This window comes from Carassius auratus, chromosome 10 (assembly GCF_003368295.1).
Source record: "Carassius auratus strain Wakin chromosome 10, ASM336829v1, whole genome shotgun sequence".
NCBI lineage: Eukaryota > Metazoa > Chordata > Actinopteri > Cypriniformes > Cyprinidae > Carassius > Carassius auratus.
In genome coordinates, this window is record NC_039252.1 from 4,050,905 (window position 1) to 4,066,154 (window position 15,250).

The window sequence follows — 15,250 nt, forward strand, 5'->3', positions numbered from 1 at the left end:
AGTCATAGTTCTCGTGATCATAGTGGTTTGCCAAATCCCCCCAGATTCGGGCAACTCATTGCCGCAGGTTAATTTTTATTAACTTACACTTGTATTGAAATACAATCTGACAAAAATGATTCTTCCTGACCATTTGGCAATTTTATCTTTTGTATTATTTGTAGTTTAGACTGAAAACATGACACTGCCAATTAACCCTTTTTTTTTTAGCTGTCTTTCCGTTATTTTGCAGAAATATCTCTTAGCCACAGAATAGACATCTTTATGACATCATCACAGTACACACTTTAATAATATCTCTGTACATCATTTTATTTACAAGATACAATTTCGCAGTAATGTTGGGTAACAAGATTATATGCGCAATACATAAAATAAATAAAAGATGGTTTGTACAAGCTTGCAGAACTAAAAATCAAATCCGAACAGATGGTTAATTTCACGGTGTAATCTCACAAAGCTCTAAAATAAACCAGCGCTGTGCAGCCAGACCTAAAAACAAGAACCGGACCGAGCCTCAGATGAAAACGATGGCGATTAACTCACATCCTCCCAATGACACAACACCTGAGGGTTGAGTAAATGACACTAAACAATACCATCATTTCTTACCAGCATTTAACACTCAATACCTACTAAAAAGATCAAGTCACACGTGAGAAAGGTGAATTAGAGAGCAGAAGAAAAGTATGCAGTCTACTGTAAAATACTCATTTCACTACCCATGCAAAACACCCATTTAAACCCAACGAGCCCATCCATCAAACCAGTGTCACATTACAACTCAATGAAATGAATACAAATGTCTTAAAGGACCTTGTGGGAGAATGAATAACTGGTTTTGTGTTGTGGCCATGTCCAACCTCATCTGAACTTGACAGGGTATCATGGATGCAGTCGCTCATTCTGGTCTGGCTGCGTTAAACCATCCCAATTGGATTACATATTTTTCACGAAGTCTGTCAATGGTTTTAAAATCATTTTTAACAGTCGACCGACAGGGAAACCCCAGCATCACTCCAACAGCTGGCTGAGGCTCGAGCAGAAAGAAGGCTGTCTGGAGAACAGGAGACAGAAGAGCGTCCTTGCTACATGAACCAGCCATGCACTGCTGCTCGGACGGCGCTCGGGTCAGAGTCCGACCGGGAGACAGCACAACGTCTTCCTCTCGTTAGCCAAATGTCTCTGGCTTCACACCTTTTATAGGCTCTCTTTTTTCCATTTGTTTAAACTTGAAGCTCATATATCATCAACAGAAAGCAAAAGAAAGATGGAAACAAAGTGATCACTCATGCATTGGCTTAGAAACAAGATTCTTTCCCATACTGTAATTTAAAAAACTAGTCTCTTGGAGCACAGGTCAAAGTGCGAGTCCTTGTATCCGATCTCTCTCGCGATGGCGAGCGCTTTATATTCTCTGAATTTTGTCGGCCACCACCACCGGGTTCTCTTTGCGGATCTTGGCCGCAGCCTCCGCCTTGTAGTCGTAGGGGCAGTTGTGCTTGTCCGAGTAGCGATGGAGTCCACAGAAGAGATTCCCACAGCGGCAGTCAAACCCTGACAAAGCAGACATCATCAGAACCGCTGCACAGAGAGACTGCATCTGAGCTGTGATGTGTGTGTGCCCACCTGTCAGGCCGACCTTCTTGCGGCACATGAAGCACCTGTTCCTCTTGGGTTTGAGGGCGTCGGGGGTTTTGGTCTCTTCAGCGGTGCTCAGAGGAGCGCTGGATGCTGTCGGCTGAGTGACAACTGGAAAAACAGTCACCAATTAACAGCTCACAACTACAAGTTTAGTAAAGTGAATTACTTTGACTAAGAATGAAACCGGACATGTAGTAGCATTTCCAAACTGCCTAAAATCTCCCAGTTTTGGCTTTCTTTTGCCATTAACAGTTTTCAGACATTATTATGCACCGCTCTTATTCTCCTGATCCACCTTGTCACAGGCGATTATGTGCAATGCCTGCACACTTTATTCAAACTGCTTTTCACTCATAACCGTCAGCAAACATGAAACCAATTGAAAAACAAGCCAAAACCCAGACATTTCAGGAAAATTACAAATCCTGTCCAGAACATGTCCTTAAAAAATTTTAAGAAGGATGCATGGTCATACTATATTAATCTCTTAATAATAAGAGCGTTGAAAGTTATACTATAACTTCTGCAGTATGTACATTACACAAACATTGTATACATTAAATAATTGATTACTCAGTATTTCCCCAAATGTGTAGCTGATGTGCAATGTGAATATATATATTACAAAAAGGGTTTGCATCCAAGAGAACACTTCCTTGTTCCACCTAGCAATGCAGTCTTCTTGAACTTTCATTTTCAACAGACGACTATCAAGTGTTAAGATTTTGTAAACAAAATTGAATGTATGAATTCTCATTTAAGAGAACTACATAGCACATGCTAAGTTAGCACGCTCATAATGACCTCAACAGTAGTCATTTTTTTATTGCCATAAAATAAGGCTTTTAGTTACAATACAAATTACATGAACTATGAAAAGGCAAACTGAAAAATACAGCAGTTACAAGTTTTTTTTTTTAATACATCTTTTCTGGTGAAATTTTTAGCTACACAAAGTCCCCGAGTATGTAGTATTTGTGTATGCATATATATATATATATATATATATATATATATATATATATAGTGTGTGCACGCACACATGTAAACGGTTTTAAAACGTGCTCTATTCAAACAAGTTCACTTCCTTGCTTGCAGTAAGTCAGGACTCAATTCTGAACACAGTCTTGACTCGAGACACTTCCTCAAGTCTGAAACAGAAATACCAACCTGGTTCAGGAAGTTCAATTTTAGGCAAGACCCCCTCGTCTTCACAAGAAATGCTCATCTCCGTCATCTGTTGTGTAACGGGAAGAGCAGCCGCGGAGCCGCTAGGTGACTCAGCGCTAACAGACGAGGAGTTGTTTAGCGTAGCTTCTATGATCTGGATGGCCGAGGATTCAGAGGTAGGACTGCTGGAAGCTGCTGGAACAGACCAGACCCCCTCAGTTAATGAGGAACAATCAATCTCACCCACACAGCTGACGTTCAGAGCGGAAACACATACCCATTGTGCTAATAGGACTGACTCCCCCGTTGTTCTGTCGTGTTAGATGCTCTTTGTAACAGACCGAGCACATGCCATTGGTCCGAGGGTTACCGTAGAACCCGCAGCCGGTGGCACAGAGCATGGGGCTTTGATTGGTCTCCTGGGCCATCTCTCCAAAAATGAGCGATTCCTGTTGAGAACAAAACACGAGTCGTCAGCATAACGTGAAGCGTGAATCAAAGACCGCCTTCATTAAGAGGATTTACAGTGATGAAGGTGCAAGGTCAGATTAAGAGTCACACGTCTGAACACTGGTCACAGAATCGCCTGATTCGAGCCCATTCCTTTAAACTCACGTCACGGTCATGTGATCGTTTTACAACCAGACTGAGCTGGATGAATGTAGGTCAACCTGCGGTGTGTTTCACTGTTATCCAGTAACAGCCGTCATTAACACATAACACAGAGAGGCTACGTCAGACGAGAGAGGAACAGTAACGTCACGAAGATCATGACAGAAAAACACTGCACCCATTCGCAGAACCAAAACGTTAGCCCACAAGCTGTGAACAAGACCATTATCTGACAAGCACACATTCTTCTGAATGTCAGTGATCTCTGCATCACCTCTGTCCTCCAATCTAAGATCACACGAGTGTCTGAGTTCACTCCGAATACAAATAAACTCAAAGGTTAGTGTAACACTGTAGTATAGGGATCAATTCTCACTTAACTAGCTGCTTATTAGCATGCCTATTATTAACATGTAGGCTGTTTAGGAGTACTTCTAATAAAAGCACATATTCTGTATTGCTGAACCTACTCAATACCTAAACTCAACTACATTATTAACGATTAATAACAAGCAAATTAGGCATTTGAGGCATAATGGTTTTTTAATAGCAAGAATTGGACCATAAAATAAAGTGCTGACTAATGGGTGTGCATTATTGACAACACATTTACTTAATTTTTCAGTGTTTAATTCTGCTGTGAAAATGTTTCAAATGAGGTTTTCAATCTCCACTATTCTTTGGTTTTTATTTTGTCCTTTTGCTTCTTTAGCAATCATTACCAGCTGTTTATTTCCACAATATGAAATCTCCACGCTGCTGTTGCGATTCCATCCACTAACATTTAGATACAGCGTAACTTCACAAAATATTGTCATGCACTCAACTATTTTAAATTATCTTCCGAATGCCTTCAACATTGCGCTGAGGAAACTTTCACAGTAGAGTGCTTGATGTGGACCAAACCTCTTTATACAATAAAACAAGATGAGAAGAACACAAAACTTTCATTTCAGACATTTCTGCTGTGTGTCACAGGAATTAAACAAATGATTACAAAGTACTGAAAACCTCAAACTAAATCTTGATATTAATTAGGATTGGGCTACAAGACAATAGTTTAGCTACAACAAGATTATTATCAATCAGTAACTACCCAGACGAGTAGTTATTTTATTTGTACTTTCATACAATTTTGCTTTTATCTATTTTTGTTTTTTTTTTTACTTAAAAGCTACCATTATACAGAACTACAGTATATGAAAAATGTAAAGCACTTAATGCACATTTGTATCTTTGATTTATTGTACATGTCCCATTGTTTTCAATTAGGATGTGTTCTTATTTTTACAAATTAAAAACAATATTAGACTTATAAAAACATTCAATTATTAAATCATCTTTTGGTTTTCTCACCCAATCTTGCTCCATGGTCACATTATAAATAACTATGCATTTATAATAACATTAAATTCTAGTGTAACACTTAATAAAGTGCCTTCTTTTTTTGTAACCGCATCAACTATAACTCTCAAAAGTAATTTCACTGGCATCATTTACTCAAGTATCAGTATTTGTGATCACCTGCTAGACAGATGAAGTGTGACTATACAGTGTGAGGTGTAAAGGACATCATGTTCAGCAGAAACAGCATCCACATCCAAACAGCCGACGCTTTCCAGCAATAAACCGGAGACTTGTCAGGACTGACATTTCAGGGAGGGATCTCTTGTCTGGAAGTAAACAAGACTGCAGCATTTGGCCTCCGCCTCTCAGCGTCAGAGGTTTTCCCCTGAAGAGCAAGCGCATTGCCCCTCGCTCTCGATCTCATGGACGGCTGGATTAGCTCTCATCCATGTGACATGTTGTTCAGAAGCAGTGTGTCCTGACTATAAATACCCTGATCGTCCTGACCTGCCTCCATTACATCACACACCTCCAGTAGGAGCCCTCCTCCCTTAATCATGTATGTTGATAAAAGCCAAATATGGCAAAGCCCCAACAGGGATGTTTTTTCCCCATGCGTTTCAGACATCCTTGTCATTTAGCCCTGATTGTATGACAGAAAATACACGGCAGAACAAAGCCTTTTATTAAATATCTGCACAAAAGCAAAACCATTCTGCTCAAGAGACACCATAGATGGATAAAGACTTCAGAAAGCAGCTCATTACTCAAAGCTCACACGCTGTGCCTCAATGCACCAAGCATTTAAAAGACACGTACAGCTCAGATAAGGTCTAAAAACGCACTGTAGCATGTAAACCGGGTATAAACGTGATATTTTATTGAGCTATATCAGTGTTTGAGGCCTCAATGAAATCCACCGAGTCATGCTAACACTAGCATCTCGGCTAACTAACATACAGTGGTCTATAAAGCTCCTAAACCTCTCCACAGCAGCACTGGTGTGCTCAAACCCGAGCTGTCTTCAGTCTGATGTGAATTAGTGAGGATGGACCCTGATGTGGAGCTTTATCTGCTTTATATCTGACTCGGGGTCAATGCGATCAGTGTTTGCCTTTGTTTCAAACACTCTTCCTGTTTGAGCAAACAATGCAACCCTTAATAACGAAAACACAATTGGACAACCAGTGTGTTAGTTCAGGACACATCCGTCAAGGTAATTAGGAAATCAAGACGGAAAACGTTTTTAAAAGACGTCTATCAGTTCACTTGGAGATAATAAAGACACAGCAAACTCAAACCCCAACTAGTTAACGTAGTGTATCTTATCTCAATCGACACATGAAATGAGACGAAATAAAACCGAAAACACTTTCACGGAGCTAATTACTCGATTAATGGTTATATATAAACACTTTATCCTAAACCCTCAAATACATGAAGCTAACTGCAACAAACGGACGCGTTTCATCTCGGCAACCCTGAAACTTGGTTTAAATGCGAAACAAACAACACGTTAATAATGAAACACGCGTGTTTAAACCTAAATCTACCGTTTCGTGTCATATTTCAGCTTTTAGGTTGAAAGGAACAACAACAACAGGCTAATTTAGCTAGCTAACATGCTAGCATCAGCTAACAGCCATATTTGGTTAAACTCCGCAAGTTGACCAAGTTCATCATTTTCGGCTAACAGTTAACACATTAAAGAACATTATATCAGCGAATAACTTTATTAAAACGGAAATTAGGCCTACTAAGTTACTTAATTTTACCGAAACGAGTCATATTTTCCTATAACCTTAGCATGAGGTTTAAAGCGAAATGTAATGTAGAAAAAAAAAGTGTCTTACTTGCCTTATCCGAGTAAAAAGAGAAGCTCCCACAGTATAAAGACTTTGTTTTACACCCTCGGCGACGGTCCGTGCTGTTATTCCGCCGGTGTGTGTCTGTGTTTTTCTTGCTGCTGTTTGTTAGTTTTCTTTAATAGTGGTCGTGACGTCACGGTGATTGACACCTCCGCGGGGCGGGGCTTACTGCGCCAGTCATGACGAGTTTACTGTACAAAAACAATCCCAATCTTCTGCTGTAAGGCATGGTTTTAGAGCTGCATTGCATTTTGTTGTTTGTCAGATGCTGGGTTTTATTGTTCTCTGCAGTTTGTTGGAGTTGTAAATGCGAGTTTGACCTAAATGTGAAGATGTTTTGTGATAAATGGAGGCAGAAAGGTCTAGTCACTACTTGCGCAAACCAAGTTGCACAATGTTCTAGTGATTTCCAAATTAGTTCTGAGAATAGTGATAGTACTGACGACGAGACAGATCTCCACACCCATGCATTTTCATCCTGTACAGCACTTACGACAGTCTCCCCTGTTATCTGTTACTGGAAATTTCCAGTATGGCACTGGTAGCAAAAAAAATTAAAATAAAATAGTTTTAGTAGGATCAGCTGCAAAATGTTGCATCAAAAGTTCCAGTCTTGCTGAGATCCAAAGTGCAAGAAAACAACTTTGAAGTGGACACATTGTGTACAGTGCACTGGCCTGCTGAAGGTTATTTTTCCGTCAGCAGTGTTAGTATCAGATGTCACCACACAGTGATCTGCTGACCCAGAGAACAGCCAGAGCCCATGTTGATTCAATCACAACACATCTTGATCGAGACCACGCAGATGTGAGATGATGACACTGGCACATCTTCAGTACTGACTGCCTCCAGATCAAGAGTTGCCCAGCTAGAGAATGTTTTGGGCTTCATAGACACATTGAAATGGCAAACTTTGTACTTGGTCTCAAAAAAAGATCAACAGTCTTTATAGGTCACTCCATCCTTATTAAAATAATTAACATGAAAGGAGATGGGAATAAATAAACAAATTAATGTATAGGTTATATAATGATTAAGCTGAGAACCCGTTTGATTTGAAAGGACTCATATGTTGTCCACAGGAAAACAATGAAACATGTCTGTTGTTGGATGTCTTTTCATTTCACAGCAACCCTGCATCTGTTTTGAAAGCACTCTTGTGTTTTTCCCTCTGGTTATATATAGAGCAGGAACCTGATACGAGTCAGTCGTCCATGTGCTTTCTGTTCTCCAGTGAAGGAATGAAGCAGAGGAAGGTGTTGAAGGCTTGGTTGTATTCTTATCTGTGTGAACACTGAAGGCATTTCCTCGTGTAGTTGCATTATCTATCAGTAAACAGAGTACAGAGCTACACCTGATAAATGCATCGATTAAGTTACTTTACTCATCTAATTTTACTTTGCAGAGCCATCTAATGGCACGTCTTTGTTAACACCTATCAGCTTGATTAATGACGGAGATTATGGAGTGAAATATTGTATGAGTTTGTAACAAAAATCTGTGGTGTATGGAAAACACCCATCTCAAACATAATAATGCATTCATATCTGCCAAAAAAATCTGTTTCAATAAGATCAGGTTTATAACTAGAACTGAGAGGGAAACAAATTAGATGGGTTTACCCAAATATGATCTTAATTGGTTATTTATCCACCACCATTTTCAAACCTTCGTGACTTCCTTTATTCCGTATAACACACTAAATATATATTCTATTTGTCCAATATATCACTGACTTTCATTTTTATGGAACAAAAAATAAAAACTAACAAAGAATGGACATACACATCGAAAGAGCATTAGTTGATTTATTCTTTCCACAGGACACTATGGAAAGTGAATTTATTTACAAACTCTGGAATGTTGAATAAATGCAAACCAATCATCTTAATAGTAGCTGCTTGCGGAGAAACCTTTGACATAGCTATACATTAAAAGGGCTGCTTCTGGGACTCCAATTATTGCTTTTAATCACTAATGCCATGAACAAATCATAAACCTTTTAAAAAAGTATTTACATTGTGATTAGTAATCTCTAAAGTAAAGTGTACGAAATAAATAAAAGGTGGGACAATAAAAAAAAAGTTTTAGTCACTTTTCGTTATTACGTTTTTACAATGTCTTCGTAGACAAAATAAAAAGTGATAGTCAAGGATTCTACGCTAGACTGATTGGTGATAAAATGTAAGTAACCGTGTCCACAAATTAAAAACTGTTGAAAGAATCATTCACAGCTAAATTGGAGGCCATTGTTTTATCCATTAAATTGGTTCTTTAAATAAAAACAATGTGATTAATCTCTTTTTTTTTTTTTTTTTATAAATGTAGTAAATTAGTTTCCAATTCATAAACAATGGTGACTCATTCCTTATTTTAACACACTCAGAGGGCAATGCTAATTAAAATGGATCCGAATGAACTGAACTCTGTTGAGCTCTCGTCTGCACCGACTGTGCTCTTTCACATAAAATTATGGATTTGTTACATTATCAGTATGTTAATTTGCTTTCTTCAATTAATCTAGCGCTCCACTCTACCAAAGAATACAGTGAAGAACAATCAAAAGGAGGAATTTCATGCAAATAATACAAACAGTACTACAATCGACAGTAGGTCGTTCTCCTCGTGTGCAGACATGGCCTTTCGACGCGACGACTTCATCAAATACAAACATTACTCTTAACCTTTTACAAGGCTTCGTAGCTTTTCAGATCTCTTTGCTATTGAAGAAGTCAATGTATCCTCATTCAAAGGGGAGCTCATCTTCGTAGGGGTGTTTGGAAACAGCAGTGCAATCGCTAATGTGACGACACATTCATTCGCACACTTTACCAACTTTTTCTTTCTTTTCTTTCACTAATAAATCTGAAATGCCATTTCCTACATTTTTGTCTTTAAAAAGAATTTGTATAAAATGCTTTTTCAATCAAGAAATACTAAATGGGTTTTAAAAAAAAGGGACTAAAGGACTTTCTATTGCTCTTTCGTCCACTGTGTCATATGTCAGCCAGTCGGCCAGTGAATATGCGGCGTGGATCTTAATGAGTATTGCTCCGAGTCGAACCCATGTCTGACTGTCAGGGTCTATGGCACTTGACATGACGTTTCTCAGCCCTCGACAGCAAACGAACGTCCATGACTGCACCACTAGACGAATAGTTTCATAAGAGAATAAAATATTACATCTACAATCTTCTTCAGAGAATAGAAAACCGTTTCCAAAATAAGAAGGAATAAAAATGTTCGGTGGCGTTGGAATCAGTGGCTGTGTTGTAGAAGGAAAGAAGTTGATGTGCCAGCAGTTTCATGCCGCCAGTATCCCAATATGCTTTGGCTAAAAACCAATTTGTTTCCAGGTTTACTTGTCTTTCTCGCTTTCGAAATCCTCATGGAAATTCTTCATCGTGGTCCTGTCCAAGTTTCACGTACAGGGAGCATTTCGGCACATCCTTACTGGTGGCTGAAGTTTCTCACTCCATTAAAGTGTGTAGGAAGAGACTCTTATTTCACTGGAGGAACGTTGCAGACAGTAGATAAAGGTGATTCAAGTTGCAAAGACATAGAAGAGTTGCTAGCATCGAGCATTACTAATCTGAGGGATTTTTTCTTCACAATTAGATGAGACTGGTGACCACCAGGTCTACAGATTTCACATCCAGTTCGGTTTAGCTCAGCCCAGTTCTACATTCATTACCACAGTTAGCACGTAGCATTGTCTTCAAGCTCTGAATCTCACACAGGTCATAAAAGTGGTTTCAAAAAATCTCTAAAATAATAATAATAATAATAATAAAAAAAAAGTGTGATTTGTGAGAGAGAGCCCTGCCCTCAAACGCTCAGCTACAGCTAAATGTCCCACAAGAGCTCTACCCCCAGGAGACGTCTTAAAAAAGGAAAACAAAAACTATCTTGACAAAAGCACAGGTTTTCGTATCGTTGGACTGCACCAACAGACTATCCCACAGTGAAGGTGCATGCTTCTGTCTTCCACTCGATTCGGTGGTTTCACCGACGTCAACCATCGTCCCGTTAACATCCGCTCAGATTAACTAAAGATAGCACTAGCTCCTCTCGGTACAGAAATAAGACATGCTCTGTTACGCGGCCATCTCTCGAATGATGATCAGGTCGACGGTGCTGGGGAACGTCTTCAGGAGGGATACTGCGTGTCCGTGATCGATGTTAACGAAGCTGTATCCGTTTGCCTGGAAGAGGATGTTGATTGAGGTCAGTGAATTACTAAGGAATGGGAAAGACAAAAACGTGAATAGTAAGAGACGGATGAGTAGAAATGACCTGGATGATCCTGTCTCCAGGCTGAAGGAGTTTGGAAGCAGGTCCCTCTGACTGAACCCTCGTCACGAAGATGCCCTGTTGATCATTTATGATTTAAGAACTGATTATTCATTAGACTAGATAGACTGCAGTTGAATAGAGCTCTAATTTATAGTGTTAGCACCAGTTTTGGCCTAAACTACAAAAAATAATACTATTGTTAAAAATATTGGTAGCACTTTATTTTACAGTCCTGTTCCTCATGTACATACTATGTACTTATTATAGTAATTACAATAACTATGTAATAACTAGGTACTAACCCTGAACCTACCCCTAAACCTAACCCTACCCCATGTAGTCCCCTTGTGTTACCAGAACTTTCTTAAATAAATACACTGTTAGTACACGTACTGTAAAATAAAGTGCAACCCAAATATTAGGGTTGGTAAAATCTGAAAACTCATTCATCAAGTGAAAAGAACAGTATTTATTTTCAAACAAATCTTTTGTAACCTTATAAAATTACTGCCATCATAAATCAATTGAATGCACCCTTACCAAATAAAAATATTAATTTCTGAATAGCAATATAATAAATATAACTGATTAATTTGGCATTTCCTAGGTTGTTGTACAACGAAACTGTTGCTCTCTTGGCCAAGTCAAAATCATATTAACATTCATTTATATAATTCATGCCTTTTTAACATTCTGGACTCCAGATACTACTAAGGTCTGTTGTTCAGTTTAAGTTCATGGTGTTGCATGGGTAAGTCGATCAATCCAACGATCCAGACAGACTGAAATTAAAGCTCCCGAAGCACCGATTTAACAGATAAAAACAAACGGCAGTACTTACGTTGTCATCTGGGTGGAAGGGATTTCCACGTCCACCCACTCCTCCTGATATACTGAAGCCCAGCTCGGGATTCTTCTCAATCATCACATGGAGCTGAAGACAGACACAATGCTTCAGTCACACACCAGTCAACATGAAGTGGCTACAGGGGTGCCAGAATATACATCTACCTTAGTCAACATTATCCAAATCTAGGTGGTGTCAAAGAAATAATGTCATATCAGAGGCTTTTTAATGACAGATCTCTTAAAACAGTTTATTTGAAATGAAAACAAGAGCTAGTATTAAAATAAACAGTGTTCATTCAGATTTCATGTGGAGATTTCTGTCAGAAATGTGTGCACCTCCTGCTGTGGGACCCGTGGAGGGCCCTGGGGCTGCTGGGACACTTTGAGCATCAGATAGTCGATGAGCTGCTCTCGTGAGGGGTGGCGTGCCATCGCTGGCTGACCGCAGCTCATGGGAGATCTCATCTGGCCGTTCATCAAAGGCACCTGACGGATAGATGCACAAGACATGCACTTAGTATTTCTGCTCATTCTGATGAGCTTTCATAAGTCCATCTGTCTCCTCAAAGAGAAAACAACTCCCAGGTTCTGAACAGAGGCTGTTTTGAGAGATAAGTCAAAGGATGGCCTTTGGTCTTGTGGTCTTATGTCTTGCTACAATGGGATATATTTTCCAGACACCAGGGGGCAGAAAGCTCCCAGTAAACACTGACCATGACTCTGACCAGAAGAACAAGAAATCCTTGTTGACTGAATAGGATGTGCTCTTAAGGATTTCATCAGGAGTTGAACTTATTTGTGAACATCACTGTGTGTATACATATAGCAACATAATTAAAACATCTGAATGTCAATGCATTTGATAAACCATGTAACACTGAGACAATTCTAAGTTTTCAAATACAAATAGCACTTACTTTTCTCAGAGTGTCGATATGGTAGCCCTGTTGTCCGTGAGGACTGAAGACATCGTCCTGCAGGGAAACAGCACAAAACTGGTCTCAACAAGCTACAGGAAAAGGTGTCCCATGTTTGAAGATGCATTGTGGGTTGTATTTTAAGTACTTCTAACTACAGTGGATGACTACTACATTAAAACATACAGCTACATAAGAATGAGATTAGATTAAAAACACTGCGTAGTGAAACCGAAGGTGAAACTATGAGTACATGCATTTTTTTTTTTTTTAAATATAAGACGTCACTCGTGTTTTGGACCGAGAACTGCAGCCAATTCCCAATATATTTCATAAGCTTGAGAAGATTAATGTTTCAGTTCTACGTCATATCAACCAACAGGAAGGTTTACTTTCAGTTATCTAATCAGCTATTATGTTTACGGAGTCAATATTACAAAAATGTAGTCCTATTTCATAAAATATTTGCATATTTTCCATAACAGATTTCATGGGCCTTTCAGCTAAAAGCACAGATTGTGCTTTCAAGCACACAAACGGAAAGAAAGAGTGTTTCCAGGACTTTAGTGAATATGGTTTAGTGGTTAGGAATGTTCTTAATCTCCTATTACTTAGACAACCCAAAGAAACAGAGCAATTGTGCAAACCAGCCGACACTGGATATAAACTGAGAAGAGTGCATTTGGGGTGGGGCTCTTGAGCTCCGTAAGGGCCATTCTGTTCAATGCTTGCACCCAACATATTCAGCTGGTACAGATACTCTTAAGTAGCAATACACGGATTAAACCACAAGCAGAGAGAATGACCCTTTGGGAGCTGAGAGTGAATCTACTGTGCCTCTGGGAGTTTGGGGAGGTGAGGTCTCAGTGGGGTGATACTCACGCTAGGCCCACGAGCTCCGATCTGCCATCCGTCTAGAGCACTAAAGGCCAGAGAGCTCTGACTGCTACTGAGAGTGGCCAAAGACCGAGAGAGAGCGCTCTGAACACATGAGCACATGCACACAAACACACATGCGTTTAATGAAGACACGCGAGCATGCAGTAAACATGAGTACACTTCAAAACATGCAATGGTTAGAGGAGGTTAATGTGTTAATGTCCAGATAAAAACATGCAGAAAAACACTGTAAAGAGCATCTTTATGAGAAGAGAAAATAAATGATACCATATACAGAGGCAAGGTCCAGAAACTAGATTGTGAGTAGCCATGCTAAACTTGCCACTATGCCAAGAAGTTGTGAGTGGTTGCTCTGTTTGCTAGGGTGGTCTAACCCGGTGTCTGAATATACCTACTTTTCTACTATATATTAGTGAAAACAGTTAGTCAAAAGAGCAATATGTTCCAAATTCACAATATTTATAAAACAGTAGGCAAAAAGTACCAAGATGACCTCAGGTACAGAAAATCTTTTTTTTTAACAGTCATGAAGTTCATCAACTATAGTGCCTATTCTGACAACATGTGATTTTAGCTTGCATCTTGAGTGCTTTTTAGCCCTCTACTATGTTGCTGCTTGCTAGCTCAAATTAAAAAAGCCCATCCTCAAATCACAATGGGGCAGCCAAACACCCTGGAGCAACACACCCGCAGGTTTTTTTTGAGTAATCCTGAACACCTTGATTAGTTGGTTCAGATGTGTTTGATTAAGGCTGAAGCTAAACTCTATTCCTGCACTATTCTGAACCCTAGATTTGGTCTTCATCAATGTAAATATAATCCAGGGGAGTCCAATCCTGCTCCTGGAGGGCCAGTGTCCTGCAGAGTTTGGCCTGAACACACCTGCCTGGACGTTTTTAGCACTTCAAAGGACCTTGATTAGCTGGATCAGGTGTGCTTAATCAAACTCTGCAGGACAGTGGCCTCCAGGAACAAGTTTGGACACCCCTGGTCTAAATTAAATAACCCCACTAGACCACACGGGTCTCCAAAGTTGGTCCTGGAGGGCCGGTGTCCTGCAGAGTTTAGCTCCAACTCTAATGAAACACACCTGAACCAGCTAATCGTGCTAGAAACGTCCAGGCAGGTGTCTTGAGGAAAGTTCGAGCTAAACTCTGCAGGACACTGGCCCTCCAGGAACAAGTCTGGCCACCCCAAACCAGTGGGCAACTTTGGTCTGGCATAGCTTAGCTCTATCACAAATAAATCATACCTGCCTGTACATTTACAAACAATCCTGAAAACATGGGATGGATTTTTCAGCAACAAGTTGATAACTTGGAAGTATCATTCATGTCTAGTGCAGATGTCACATGATGAAGTTTAAAACGCTTAATTTGAACAAACCCCTAACTCCAGGGGCCAGTTGTTTAAAAGTAACCTGATCAGATTTTGGCCCTCGGATGGGATCAAATCTTGAAAATGGGTTGTTCAAAGAAAAAAAAAAGAAGTATTCTGAATTTGGATTAGATCACAAAATCCAATCTTGGTTTTGATCTGGATTAAATCCTCAGTTTGTGTTGTTCTATCACCATGTCCCTTTAAGGGCTCCGTACAGCACTAGTAATCCAGATTTGGAAATCTGAAAACAGTCTGTATCTGGATCAG

The 15,250-nt window shown here is 39.7% G+C and overlaps 2 protein-coding genes across 8 annotated transcripts in view; both read right to left on the bottom strand.

Annotated features, from left to right (window-relative positions):
- Window positions 1–271: 271 nt before the first annotated feature.
- LOC113109590 (AN1-type zinc finger protein 5-like) lies at window positions 272–6,933 on the bottom strand. 4 transcript variants are annotated; one of them, XM_026273249.1, is made up of 5 exons: window positions 6,627–6,933; window positions 3,092–3,263; window positions 2,815–3,009; window positions 1,630–1,752; window positions 272–1,557 (listed from the first exon to the last, which is right to left on the bottom strand). In XM_026273249.1, exons 2-5 carry the CDS (start codon window positions 3,240–3,242, stop codon window positions 1,409–1,411), a joined length of 618 nt encoding a protein of 205 aa, XP_026129034.1. In that variant the 5' UTR covers window positions 3,243–3,263; window positions 6,627–6,933; the 3' UTR covers window positions 272–1,408. The 4 variants fall into 4 exon arrangements, with proteins under 4 accessions (XP_026129034.1, XP_026129036.1, XP_026129033.1 ...); XM_026273251.1 differs by having other exon boundaries at window positions 2,815–3,006; window positions 6,631–6,783; XM_026273248.1 differs by having other exon boundaries at window positions 6,631–6,783.
- Window positions 6,934–8,431: 1,498 nt separating this feature from the next.
- The window catches only part of LOC113109591 (erbin-like), a 76,303-nt gene continuing 69,484 nt past the window's right edge, over window positions 8,432–15,250 (bottom strand). The window contains exons 20-25 of one of the 4 annotated variants that reach the window (XM_026273253.1): window positions 13,586–13,684; window positions 12,704–12,760; window positions 12,123–12,272; window positions 11,779–11,871; window positions 10,938–11,012; window positions 8,432–10,846 (exon numbers count right to left, since the gene is read on the bottom strand). In XM_026273253.1, coding sequence (XP_026129038.1) covers window positions 10,739–10,846; window positions 10,938–11,012; window positions 11,779–11,871; window positions 12,123–12,272; window positions 12,704–12,760; window positions 13,586–13,684 — 582 coding nt within the window. In that variant the 3' untranslated portion in view covers window positions 8,432–10,738. Of the gene's footprint in view, window positions 10,881–10,937; window positions 11,013–11,778; window positions 11,872–12,122; window positions 12,273–12,703; window positions 12,761–13,585; window positions 13,685–15,250 lie in introns of all 4 variants that reach the window. The other 3 variants (XM_026273254.1, XM_026273255.1, XM_026273256.1) reach the window with 3 other exon arrangements.